At 40.0% G+C, this 12,701-nt stretch overlaps 1 protein-coding gene across 1 annotated transcript in view; it reads right to left on the reverse strand.

Annotated features, from left to right (window-relative positions):
• CRISPLD1 (cysteine rich secretory protein LCCL domain containing 1) overlaps positions 1-10,497 on the reverse strand; it is a 34,951-nt gene extending 24,454 nt beyond the window's left edge. Inside the window, exons 1-2 of the mRNA XM_072328972.1 lie at positions 10,281-10,497; positions 9,069-9,391 (exon numbers count right to left, since the gene is read on the reverse strand). Coding sequence (XP_072185073.1) covers positions 9,069-9,326 — 258 coding nt within the window. The 5' untranslated portion in view covers positions 9,327-9,391; positions 10,281-10,497. The remainder of the gene's footprint in view (positions 1-9,068; positions 9,392-10,280) is intronic.
• Between the last annotated feature and the right edge of the window lie 2,204 nt (positions 10,498-12,701).

Consider the following 12,701-nt stretch of genomic DNA (forward strand, 5'->3'; position numbering starts at 1 on the left):
CTACAATAGTTAACTACCGGGTCAAAAAAGTAAAAAAGATCGAATTGATACGATCTCTTCTTGAGAGATATTGGCAGTTTTCATTGGCTTCACTTTCACTTATGGTGAGGTAAGGCATCTTCACCCATACGTAGCCTTCTGAGGGAAGTCCATAAAAACTAATGATAATTAGCACCTCTGAAAAGTCACTTACTAGCTTGCAACTGAGAGAGTTACCTTCAGTCACTGAGTCCAAAAATATCAAATTCTGTGCTAGCCTGAGGCGACTTGCATAGTGTATAGCAGAGTGAACACAAAACCCCAAGAGTACTGAAGCACCAGACAACTGTCTTTGAAAATACAAAAATAACCATTCTAACAAGTACTGATATACTCCTAATACACAGAGAAAGCACAGGTAAAATCATTAAACTTTTTAGTAGCAGGAAAATTAGGCATCCATTTTCTGCTGGAGGAAGAGAGCTTGTCTAAACGTAAAAAGGTAAGAACCTTACATGCTACCACGTGGTAGACTAGAGTTTATAGAGCATTAAGCTGGGCAGAGAACCCTGAATAGACCTTGAGGTTTCAGCTACTCTTTTGGAAGAGAGTGAAAAGCAGGAAAACTGTGGCTTTTGCTTGGAAACAGGAAAGCAAGATGAGGCCAAAAATATTGTTCCCAAACACTGAATAAATTGCACCAATATTTAGAAGTATCTCTCTATTACAGTTTCATGAGTTTGAGCTTATGTGTTCAAAAAGTAAAAAACCAGGAATAGGAATGAGTAGACATGACTAATCGCATTTAATTCTGTGTGTACTCTAAGAGTGTTAAAAAAACCCTTGCTGGAATAGTCAGGTTTCCAAGGTGTTCTGAAACAGTACATTTATTTTGCTACTTTTTAAAAGTAGTGCATAAAGACTTGCTATTAGAAGATGACTAAAAAATCACCTATTTGCTTCTATATTCTGACATGAATGGAAGAGAAACAACAGTGATCACAGATGTGCAAACTGATCTTGATTTCTGCATTTTGTGTACTGCCAAAGTATGAATCACACATTCATTACAAATAGTATTCATAAATATGCATAGCTAATTATAAACTGACCACAGCACAGCTCCTTACCTCAAATCCTAGTAGTACTCATTACTACCATAAAACAGCTGTAACTGATTGCTTTCATGCAGCAGTTTAACAGATGCTACAGAATTTCCTGGACTTTGAACAGGAATTAGCCACAGTATCTCACATACGTGTCACAATGAATGTTCACTTTTAAAAGGTGACCACCGTAATTTGATATTAGTACAGCAGAAGTGAATTGAACGTACTGTAAGAGATCCCAGTGATCATATGTGGCATGACCCTACTGACAGAAATGTTTAAATAAAATTAAAATGAAGGGAATTGGAAAATATGTTTTAAAGAGTACTTGACCAGTCAGGCAGCCAACAAGGCACTGAGAATGTATACACTGCAATATGCAGGAGGTATCATACTTTCTTGAAACTTTCTTGAAACACTGACAAAATTCTGGTTTAATACAATCTTCCTTCATAATAAAGTAAAAATTGTCCAGACACAAGATAGTCTTCTTAATGAATTATGCTTTTTTGACTATTATAGTCACTCTACTTCATGCCAAATCTAAGGTTGAAGAGTATTTTTATAGAAAAAAGGATGAAGACGTATCTAGATTTTCAATGATGTTATTTAACAAATAAATATATTCTTTATTTTCCTCAAATTAAAAAAAAAAAAGTTAAATTAAAGAAGGTGTCATAAAAATGAAAGACTACATGAAGTTTCTTTCACAAGTATCATTGACTTTTACTCTGTTTAGTCTATTTGATATTTAAGCTCTGATTCCATTACTACTGATCAATATGTTTTTTTCTGTTTGGGAGGGTAGTGAAGGAGATCTCTGATAGCAAAATAAAGGATGAACAATATCTGTTCTATGTTGCTAATTATTTTCATTATGGGAAGGCTCACAGTAAGCCTTTCTGCTACTTTCCACTTTCAGTTTCTTTACTTGGAGTTGCTTAGTTGCTGTTGGCATTCTATCAATAAAAGTCATAACACGGACTTATCCACTCGCTTTCTTGGCCACTTCACATTGCACAATCCTTTGCTAAAACAGCCAGAGAGAATAAGAGGGTAAGTCGTCACTGAGCTCTTTGAAGCACTGTCAGTAAGCTCTGAGCACAGGCAAAATAGCTGAAGCAATTCCACCAGCCTTTGAAGTGGAGCAGGAAAGTGGAAAACCAGAGAGAAAGCAGACAGGTTCACTCTGAAAAAGGCTGCTCTCTTTTTGGCAACTATACTGCTCTCTGTCCATCTAAGGGATTCCACAAACCAAGGTTTTCTGCTCAAAGGGAACAGGAATGGTTTTTAGCCAAGCTACCCAGACTTTCTGCAAAATGGACTAGACAGTCTAAATAGAGACATGTAAGAGTTTTATCAGTAGAGTCTAGGAATTTCAACAAAAGATTGTCATCCAGCACACATACTGCAAGGTCTCTAAGTTTCCTAGTGCTGTTTCAGTTCTCCACACACTGAAGCACTGAGATTGACTTCTGAGCAGATTTCAGTTCTGTCGGTGATAGATTGAAAATCCCAGCTGAAAACTGACAGACGTGTGCAGAAACCTGCTAAATCCAGACACACATTATATCATTATATGAAGTAGTATAAAATTGCTGAAATTATTTCAGTCTCTATTAGAATAGGGATTGAAATCAGCCATTGTGATGACATGAAGAATGTTCTGTTATCGATGCAAGAGCTCTATGGGTTCATCTGATCCAAAGTCTAATCATCTGTATTTTAAAATGGTAGGAATTTGCTTGAGGAAGATGAAGAAAAATCCAAATTACTTATAGTCCTCTTTTTCTCCTTCTGAAGTCTTCATGAAGTTAGTGAAATCAAGTTGCAAGTTCTCAAGACACCCAGAATGAGGATTGGTGGAAGTCAATACTCATCCAGAAGACAGTTTTGAAACGAAAGATACTGTATCAGCATTTGCAACACAACACTATCATAGCGTTCAGAAAGCTAAGACCTACTGAAGAAATACAACAAACTAAGTATATTTCTGGTTTTCCCCTGTGCAAAATATGGACGCAGTATCACTGTCAAGTGCACATACATGATTGTCCCCAGAAATTATGAAGCTATACCAAATAAATATGCTAATCTGAACTTTTGAAAAAAGTACTCCTACAAGAGTTTTATTTCCTTCACAAAGTTTGCAGGGAAAAAATAAATAAGTAACAATAAAAATCTGAGAAGCAAGGCAGGGGCTTTGTGAAGATCCCTAACAAGTAATGGCAGGATGTGGACAAGAGAAGACTAAAAATAATTAAATAAGACTTCCTTGTCTAGAAAACACTCATATTCCTAATTATTTTAATTACAAACTGCAGTGTGTGGCAAGGTGTCAAAAAACATCAGGTTGAAACATTTCACTGTCTATCAACCTAAGAAGCTGAAAACTTTTCAGTACAGAAAAGAAACAAACAAGAAATGAAGGTGTCACATGAGCTGTTCAACTTATTCATTTGGGAAAATATATATATTTATATAAAATCAATAACTGAATAATAACTGAATAAAAGAAAGTTTTAAAACAGAATGCATTACAAATTCAGTACTCAAAATTTATTTTGTACATTTTACTCATGGTGTGTCCCGGTTGCAGGGTGTAGCTGTCCAGAATCTAAAGGAACTAACAGCATCCCTTTTCCATCTTACAATGACTATTTCTAAAATGCTGATCTCAGCTTTCATGGATATGTTCAACTGTATTAAGTTACAACGCTGACACTAATAAAAATAGTATTTTTGGATAATTTCAATTTACTGTGAGACACACTTAATACAAAAAAGACACTTAAACACAATAACACAATAAAAGCCTGTCCAACTAATTGAAGGTAGAATAAGGCTCTTCATGACAATCCAGTTTCAAAGGACAAACCAGTACACTGATTTCCTGATTGGCTAACAGTCTCTTGTAAAATAGTGGTGACAGGAGAGTGCAGAAGTCTGTCTAAAGTCAATTTACTGAATAAGGACAGAAAAAAAAATGTGTTGCCTTATATATTCCAAGGCTTCTGCATACACTGGCAAGTGTATGAGAAATCATGGCATTTTCCATTTTTGTATTAAACAGCAAGTCTGTGCCAAGGGATGCTGGGCAGTAACAGACAGCAAAGCACAGACCAACTTCAGAGTAGAAAAGCCTCGTTAGGACACTGCTCTGGTCAGACACCCGACTGCCATCAGAAGTTTGCTTCAGTTCCCTCTGTACTACTACAGACATCTTTTCCACAGTTACCCCAAGTGACTGATGAGAAGGCCACACTGGGTCAATGGCTCAGGACTGGAAATACTGAAAGCATCATCTAATTTCAGCTCGGGTGCCTTGGAACATTAGCAGGGAAACGTCATCTCTCACTGTTCCCTTAGCAGCGCTGTTATTCCTTGCACACATCATGAAGAAAAAAGGTCTTTACTCCTTTCTGTATTAGGAAGCACTTGTTTACTGTACACAAAAGGATGAACATCCATACAGTATGGACTCACTATATGTCTTCATATCAAGCTGTTCATCATTACCTCAAAAAAGACTTTTTTTTTTCCAACTATCAAGCTGCAATGTTGACAATTCAAAAGGTCTCAGTGCTGAAGGAAGAGCTCTAGGAAAGAATGATCTAACATGCAGTCATAAGATCATCTGTGGCCACTGCAGGGGAGGTAACTGAATGTGTCAGGCTGCTGTTCCATACAAAGGAGCTCAGGCTGATCCACACACCAGAAACTTTCTATACAGAGAAAGAAACAGAAGGTGCACCTACATCAGAATTAAACAGGGAAAAGAAAAAAAGAAAAGGAAATTGCTAATTTTAACACTATCAAATGTTAAATATTTTCTGAATTACTGTGCAGTAGACAAATTCTCTTCCAAAATGGCCCTATTAAGAGCTCATGTAGCATACAATTATGTAGAGAGCTCTGCAACTTTTTATCACAAAGATATATATGGACTCCAGCATTTAGCTTCATAGAAAAGAGTTCCTTCTGGAACCACTGGGAGAAAAATAATACAAAAATGACAATTTAGAAAGTCCCTAAACTGCTGTTTGCTCAAAGCTGGGAGTTTTCATTGCAGAAGTTTCTGTTTCCATGCTCTACTCTTATCCTCTTACCCTTGGAATCCCCCTACTGCTCACCACCAGAGCCAATTACTTGGGAAGATGAACTTTTCATCTGGTTAGTTCAGCCAGACATCCATGAGAATGTTCTGTTTATTACGCATAGCCACTAAACTTTGCTGCAGTTAGTAACTTTAGGTCACTGAACTGTGATAATCTCATGACCTTTTTTTTTTTTTTTTTTTTACAAGGCAAAAGGGTAAAGTTTACAGCTGTACAGAGAACCAGTAATTCAACCCTTTTTCTTTCTTAATGAAATCTAGATATTACATGCTGAAGTCCATCCCCAGATACAAGGGAAGTCAAAGGCATGCTGAAGAGCTACAGAGGTCTGTACTAGAATAGCACCATACACATGCTATTTTGTACCACTACATGTATTTGCCACCAAGGCTAAATCAAAACTGCAATGTGCTGCATGTCACAGTTTATTCTTTTCGGTCTTCAAGCTGTATCAACTACCTGCTGAATACAGAGAGATGTTTTAATTCTTTTATTAGTTAAACCAATCCCATCAACTCAGATACATATCAGTGGCAGGAGCAGGACAGAGGCATTTTCAGTTAAAGCTGCATGTTAGTTTAGCGTAGTTGAAAAATATGAATTGTGCAATGAGAGAAGACAGCCCCCACATTCTTTTTCCCCAACTCCAAACACACTTGAAGATTTTAAGCTCTATAACAGACTTATAGAGAAACAGGCATATGAGTGACGCTCTTGAACCTTCATCACCTCCTCTCAGACTCTGTACACTGTTAAAACGTCATTTTCACCAGTAGAGCCAGCTCTGTTTTCAAAGAAGGACTGTACTAGTACAAAGGGCTGCTCATACAGACATGGCTGTGCCCGTAGCAGGAAGGCTTTTGCCAGAAGTTCTATACTAATAAAGCATTCCAAAAGTAGACAAAAATATTTCAGCTGTACTTCTCTAGCTCCCTAAATATCAGGAAAACAATTAGAAAGATCTTTGAACTTGCCTTTGTAAGGCCTCACATATCTTAATCACACTGCAAAGAAATTTTTTAGATTATTTTTTTAAGATCCTCAACAACATCCATCCTTTATTTAAATAAAATAATAATAATAATAATTTTAAAAAAAAAAAAAAAAAAAAAAAAAAAAAAGAGTAGAATTAGAGAATCACAAGTTTGGAAGGAACCTACTACCTACTACAAGATCATCTAGTCCAACCATCCTCCCATTACCACTGCTACCACAAGCCACTAAGATCATATCTCGTAGCTCCTCATCCAGATGCCTCTTGAACACTGCCAGGGACAGTGACTCCACCACCTCCCTGGGCAGCCATTCCAGCGCTTGAGAGAAAAAGTTTTTTCTTATATCTAATCTAAACCTCCTCTGGTTCTGTACTTGTGGCCATTTCCTTGGGACCTGTTTGTTGCCTGGGAGAAGAGCCCAAACCCCTCCTCCTCACAGCCTCCCTTTAGGAAGTTGTAGAGTGCAGTGAGGTCTCCCCTGAACCTCCTCTTCTCCAGACTGAACAATCCCAGCTTCCTCAGCCACTCCTCATAAGTCTTGTGCTCCAAAACCCAGTTTTGTTGCCCTTCTATGGACACATTCCAAGGCCTCAAAGTAGCCAAATACAGTTATAATTGCATCTATACTTGGCTCTTTCAACTTTCTGTGATTCACAGAACTGACCCAGAGATCAAAAAACCTTGTGAAACCAGATCTAAGAGTGCTTATCTCTTTGTCTGGAAAGGCCGCATTGGTACATACCTTAGTATGTGTCTAGAATAGTAAAGTGCCTATTTACGTGTAACAACATCTAGCAGTCTACATTCAATTGTGGACAAGAGAAACGCACTAATAATTGTGCAGCTACAATATCCATCAGAAGTTATGACAGAATAGACCGCCTTTGCGCTTTATCTCTTGTATATATGCTCTGTAATAATGACTGGTTTTCCAAGATTTTGGGGTTTTTTTGTCAACTTAAATGACAAAACAAGTTTCCTTGATGAACTACCATGGTTGCTGCTACTTCACAGCTCAATCTGGGGTTACCCATCTCATTTGCAATTTTGTACTCAAGTTTTTGAGCTATTAAGAAACAGAACAACCTGTGTGACATCTTAAACAGAAAAGAAGGTAGACGATCACTCAGTCACAAACTGTACCACAAAATGTGTCTTCCAGCGTTCACAAATTCATCCAGCATTCACAAATTCAGTCCCTACCTTTTTCTTCTCAAGCAGTAGATCTGTTCTTTCCTATACTATCCTCTTGGTTCACCACTTTTGTCTCCTCCAGCTACAACCTCCCTCCCTCCCAAACAACCCCAGGCCCAGACTTTTCAAGCAGACTCTTAGCAATCTCTAAACATCCTCCTCTAAACTCTGATTTCCCACTTTTTCTCCACCCTGAGGCCCAGCTCTTCTAAATTCTCTTTCCCTCCATACTACCAATCCCTCAATATCTCCCCAGCCAGACTCGCAGCCTACTTCCAGGCCCTTCTCATAGCGTCCTGCCTCTGAAGACATCTCCTATCCTTTGTTCAACCAGTTACAGACCTTTTATCTTCTCTAATTTAATAGTCTTGTCTAGTGTCATTTTACAGAAAGAAGTCTGGAAAGCTTTCTCCCAGAAAAAAAAAAAAAACATAACACACATTGAAAAGCTAGAAAAAAAGGCCACAATAAAGTTTAAGGATATATGTAGACAATTGTAACTGAAAGGATTAAAGAGGTTCGAGATACTCTTTTTGTTTGGAGACAGAATGTAGTAACTAATTCTTTGAATGTTCTTAGCCTAATATATTAAAATTCATATAGTATCTTCAAGTTAAACTACCTTTAATAATGACTTAAGCAAACATGGTTTCTCTATGACACATACATTCTCAGTTCAATCACATTTCTAAGCTAAGACAGACATCACTCCAAGCTGGGAAAGATATTTAAGTCCTGAGATGTGCTAACATGGTCCTCTGTCATAAACTCACAATGAAAAGTGGTATACTTGGTGTAATACTTGGTTTTAACAACTCACTCTATAGTAACAGTTCCTCTGATGAAGGATCAGATGAATAGTATACACTGTAGATATAGGAATAAGATTTGGGCATTTCTGCAAGAACAAGACTATAGAAGAAAATGCATCCATTCTTGTCAGAAGCTGTAATAACCTAGTTTGAGCTAATTGACAAGGAGAGAAATAAATAGTGTTGAACAACAGAATGAAATTGAAGTTCAAAACCGTGAGAGATTTAAATCTACAAACAAAAATATACAGACTTGTATATTTTGTTTATATGTGTATTGTATATTTTGTATATTGTGTATATTTGCATATATGTGTCTGTCTACTTTACAGAAGACAGATTAAAATACAGAAATTATGTATTACATTATTAATCTGTTGAACATAGAAACATACAGAATTCCAGCACATGTCAATTCAAACAGAAGACTTTACAGGAGCCTCTTTCTGCTTAGAAATTGCATCCAACCTAGAAGCATGGGAGAGAATCCATGTTATTTTGAAGCTTCATAGTTCAGTGCTGTTCTCAGATGGTAACTTCATAGGCCACAATCAGCGATATTGAGTAATGCAATTTTGGAATCTTATCTGAAGGAATTGCCTCTTATATTTAGGAGAGCTATGAGAGATTAAACCTATTAAAATCAATAAAATACAGAATGATCCATATACAAGCATTTTTATCTCAAAGTTCATTCCTGTACAAAGTAAAAAATAATAATAATTTTAAAAAATAGACAAAAACAAGCACTCTTTAGAAGAAATCAGGCAAACTATGACTGAAAGTATGCTGTTTTATAAAGTGACAGTAACTACTCTAAAGAACATTTCTTTCTGAATGTGGCTATCAGTTTTTCCTTACCATATATTCCATATTGGAAGCTGGTGGATACACCTGACCCCGTAATTTATTATGAAGATCCAAGATACTTTGCATATCACTGTCTGTGATAGCCCTTTTCCCTCTCTGCTTGGCGATCCACCACTCACCATCTTCATCCATGTATTTTTCCAAAAGTTCGTCTAAGAGCGTGGCATTGGGAAGAACCATTGCAGAAACTGCTTGAGCTATGAATAGCAAGGTAGTTATTCTGAGCCATTCCTGCACTACATACTTCATGATGAACGATCTCAGAATGCTCAGGGGTTAGCTCCAAGACAAAGTCTTTTTTCCAGGTCTGTTGGCTGCAAACGCATAAGAGAGAGTAAAGTAATTTGGAGGTTGAAGCACTGGTCTGCATGAATTCATTAAGCAAAAAAAGGCAAACTGTAGTGTGTACAAAGTCGGCCACTGTTGATTTAGAGGGAGAAGCCAGAATGCTGTGTGTTATTTACACTAATAAATACAAGCTGCTGTTTGGAAAGATCGCTTATCTTCAACATTATGAACTTCAGTTGCTCAAGTGCTTTTGTACAGCACGCTGGCATGCACATTTCAGTGTCTCCATACAAGAAAGCATGCTCTCTGCAGCTCCTTAACAGAAGCCAGACATCAATGAAGATTAGCTGTAGATAAGTCTCCTAGTATTGGAATTTATAAACAAACCCGCCCCCCCTCAAACTCAATTTCCAAATGTGAAATGAGAAACACAGTGAAGTTGATATAAAATATCCCCTCTTGATGCATTTCGAAACATGACTGCGATTAAATCTTTTATTTTAACATTTCCATATACCTAATAGAGCTAAAGTTACTCAGCTCTGGCAAGAAAATGGGAGATGGGGGTCATCCTACTCATCGAACAACAACAAAAAAGAAAGTACGGACAACACTTGAAAAAGTACTACTGCATCAAGAACGCAACATGCCAACGCCGCCTGTTACGTGACTGAGGATGCGAGGAGGAAAGCCACTGTGCCTCCCTCCCTCTGGGGAAAAACAGAGTGAATCCCGCCACTGCTCGAGCCGGACCCGCCGCTGGTAGCACAACAAAAAGAGGCGGAGGAGCAGCGCGGGGCACCCCCGGCGCTGAGCGGCCGCCACGGAGCAGCGTCCCGGCCCTGCCCTGCGGCCCGCGGGGAGCGGCCCCCTCCCGGATGGTGCCTCCGCCCCCGGGCTGGATGCTGCCCTTACCCTCCGGCGGCGGCTGCCTCCTCTCTCCGCAGCCAGCTTCGCTCCGCCGCCCACCGCCTCGCCAGGCCCGCGCCGGGCTCGGGGGACTGGTGAGGGGGCCCGGGGACGGCCTCGCCCCAGCAGTAGTTGCCGGGTTGCGATCGAGTCGTGCCGGCGAGGGGGTCTGTCGCCGAGCTCGCTGCCGCCCCTGGGAACTCCACGCTTCTTCTTCCCGACTCCCGCCTCGCCGGGCATTTATCGCGGGCGGCGGTGACGTGAGGCGGCCACCCCTCCCGGCACCCCGCGGGGCGGGCCGCGATCCGGACTCCGGGCTCCGGGCTCAGAGCCCCGCGGCCGCCCCCCGCTCGCCGCACCTCCCGTCCTCACCTGGACGGCCTCGAGTTCTGCCGCCCGCCAGAAGCTGGCCTTGCTCCTGACAAAGTTGCGGCCCAGAAAAGGTCGAGAGGGGGCCCTGCTCCCCTGCCACCTCCATCCGTGGACAGCTAAGAGGATGCTGAGCAGTTGATTGGCTTCAGCAAAGCCAAAATGCTGGGTGTTCAGCTTCCAAAAGCCCAGACTGTGTAAATGCAGCAAGAGGTATCAGGGCAGGAATTTTGAATTGTGGATTCAGACCAGCTGCATGAGGCTTTGCTTCACAAAGTAGAATGGAAAAGCTTATAACAACCACATTTTCCAGCAAAACTAGATATCAGAGGTCCTATAGCTTGGTTATTATTTTTTATCCAAACCAGTAGAGACAATGTTTCACTTATTAAGTATAATTTGGTGCCCTGAGCTAACAGTGGGATTGACCAGCTTCCAGTCTTCACAGGACTGCTGTACCAGCTTGCAAAGTTTTTCTGTATTTTCGTTTTCAGCTATTGAGAGGCTGAGGTTAAAATTCATCAGAATCCAGCTGGCTTCAGAGTGGCTCCATAAATGCTTCCAGATTTCTTGGGCCCAAGAGAAACAATGATGTGCAAGGAACACACTGCTTCTTACTGTACCCTCTCTTCCTCACTTTTAGTTAGAATTTCCTTAAAAACTTTGAATGTAACCGGTTTTACAAGCTTCCATGGGTACTCTGCTACTTATGTACTACAATATGTAATATTATGATGATCTATGGTTGCTCTTTATGATATCTATTTTTTTTAGAGCTGAGATATGGACTTCTGCACCCAAGTATCAGAAATAAATCATTTTTCTAGCAGTGCTGTTTCAGTTAAAATCTCATTGTGCATTAGATACATAGACTACATGTAAGATTTTTTCAAGGTTTATGCCCCAGGATGCCTTAGCACTGCCAACCAATCAAGGGCTGGGATTGTCCCACTACTCTACAGTGATGTAGCCTTACCTTGAACACTGTGTGCAGTTTTGTGTTCCACAGTATAAGAAGGCTATATAACTATGAGAGAGCATCCAAATGAAGGCTACAAAGATGATGAAGTGTCTAGAATGCAAGATGTCAGGATGTATTTGTGAGGTCACTGAGTTTGTTCAGCCGGCAAGATGAGACAGAGGGCCCACAGCTTCCTCACAAGGGGTCTGGTGACAGCAGGAGGACCTCAGGGAACAGTACTGAGCTGCATACGGAGAGGATCAGACTGGTATAGGAAAAGGTACTTCACCTTTCTGTCTGGTACTAGAACAGACTCTGCAGGGCAGTGGTCATGGCACCAAGCCTGCTAGAGTTCAAGGAGCACTTAGACAATGCTCTCAGACTTTGGACATGTTCTCAGATTTTGGGTGGTCCAGTGTAGAGCCAGGAGTTGGACTCAATGACCCTTGTGGGTTTCTTCCAACTTAGGATATGCCATAATTCTATTATTCTATGAACATCTATCATTATTTTTTCAGAACAAGCATTACTAGTAGTCTGTTCATACAAACAAGTATGAAGAAAGGGGAAGGAAACAAAAAATTAGAACTTGATAGTGTATGCGGATCAGATCTGGAAATTTTATTGTAGTCACATCCTATTCATCTCATCTGATGTAGTTACAAAGATGTCCAGAAACAAGACTTGTGTTGGAAGAGACCTTAAATATCATCTAATCTAAAGAAGCATGGCCAGCAGGTCAAAGAAAGTATTCCTGCCCCTCTACTATGTGATGCCTCTTAATATCTAACAGGGAAATACAGGAAAGACTCTGTAGCAGGGTCTGGGGTGATGGAACATGCAGAAATGGCTTCATGCTCAAAGAGGGTGGATTTAGGTTGGATATAAGAAAAAAGTCATACAGTTAGGATAGTAAGCCACTGGAACAGGTTGCTTAGAGTTGAGGTTGATGTCCCATCCGTGGAGGCTTTCAAGGCAAGGCTGGATCAAGCCCTGGCTAACCTGATTTATTCTTGTCCCTGTTCATTGCAGGGGAGTTGGACTAGATGACCTTTATAGGTCCCTTCCAACTCTAAGGATTCTATGATTCTATGATC

Source organism: Excalfactoria chinensis, chromosome 2 (assembly GCF_039878825.1).
Source record: "Excalfactoria chinensis isolate bCotChi1 chromosome 2, bCotChi1.hap2, whole genome shotgun sequence".
NCBI classification, from domain to species: Eukaryota; Metazoa; Chordata; class Aves; order Galliformes; family Phasianidae; genus Excalfactoria; species Excalfactoria chinensis.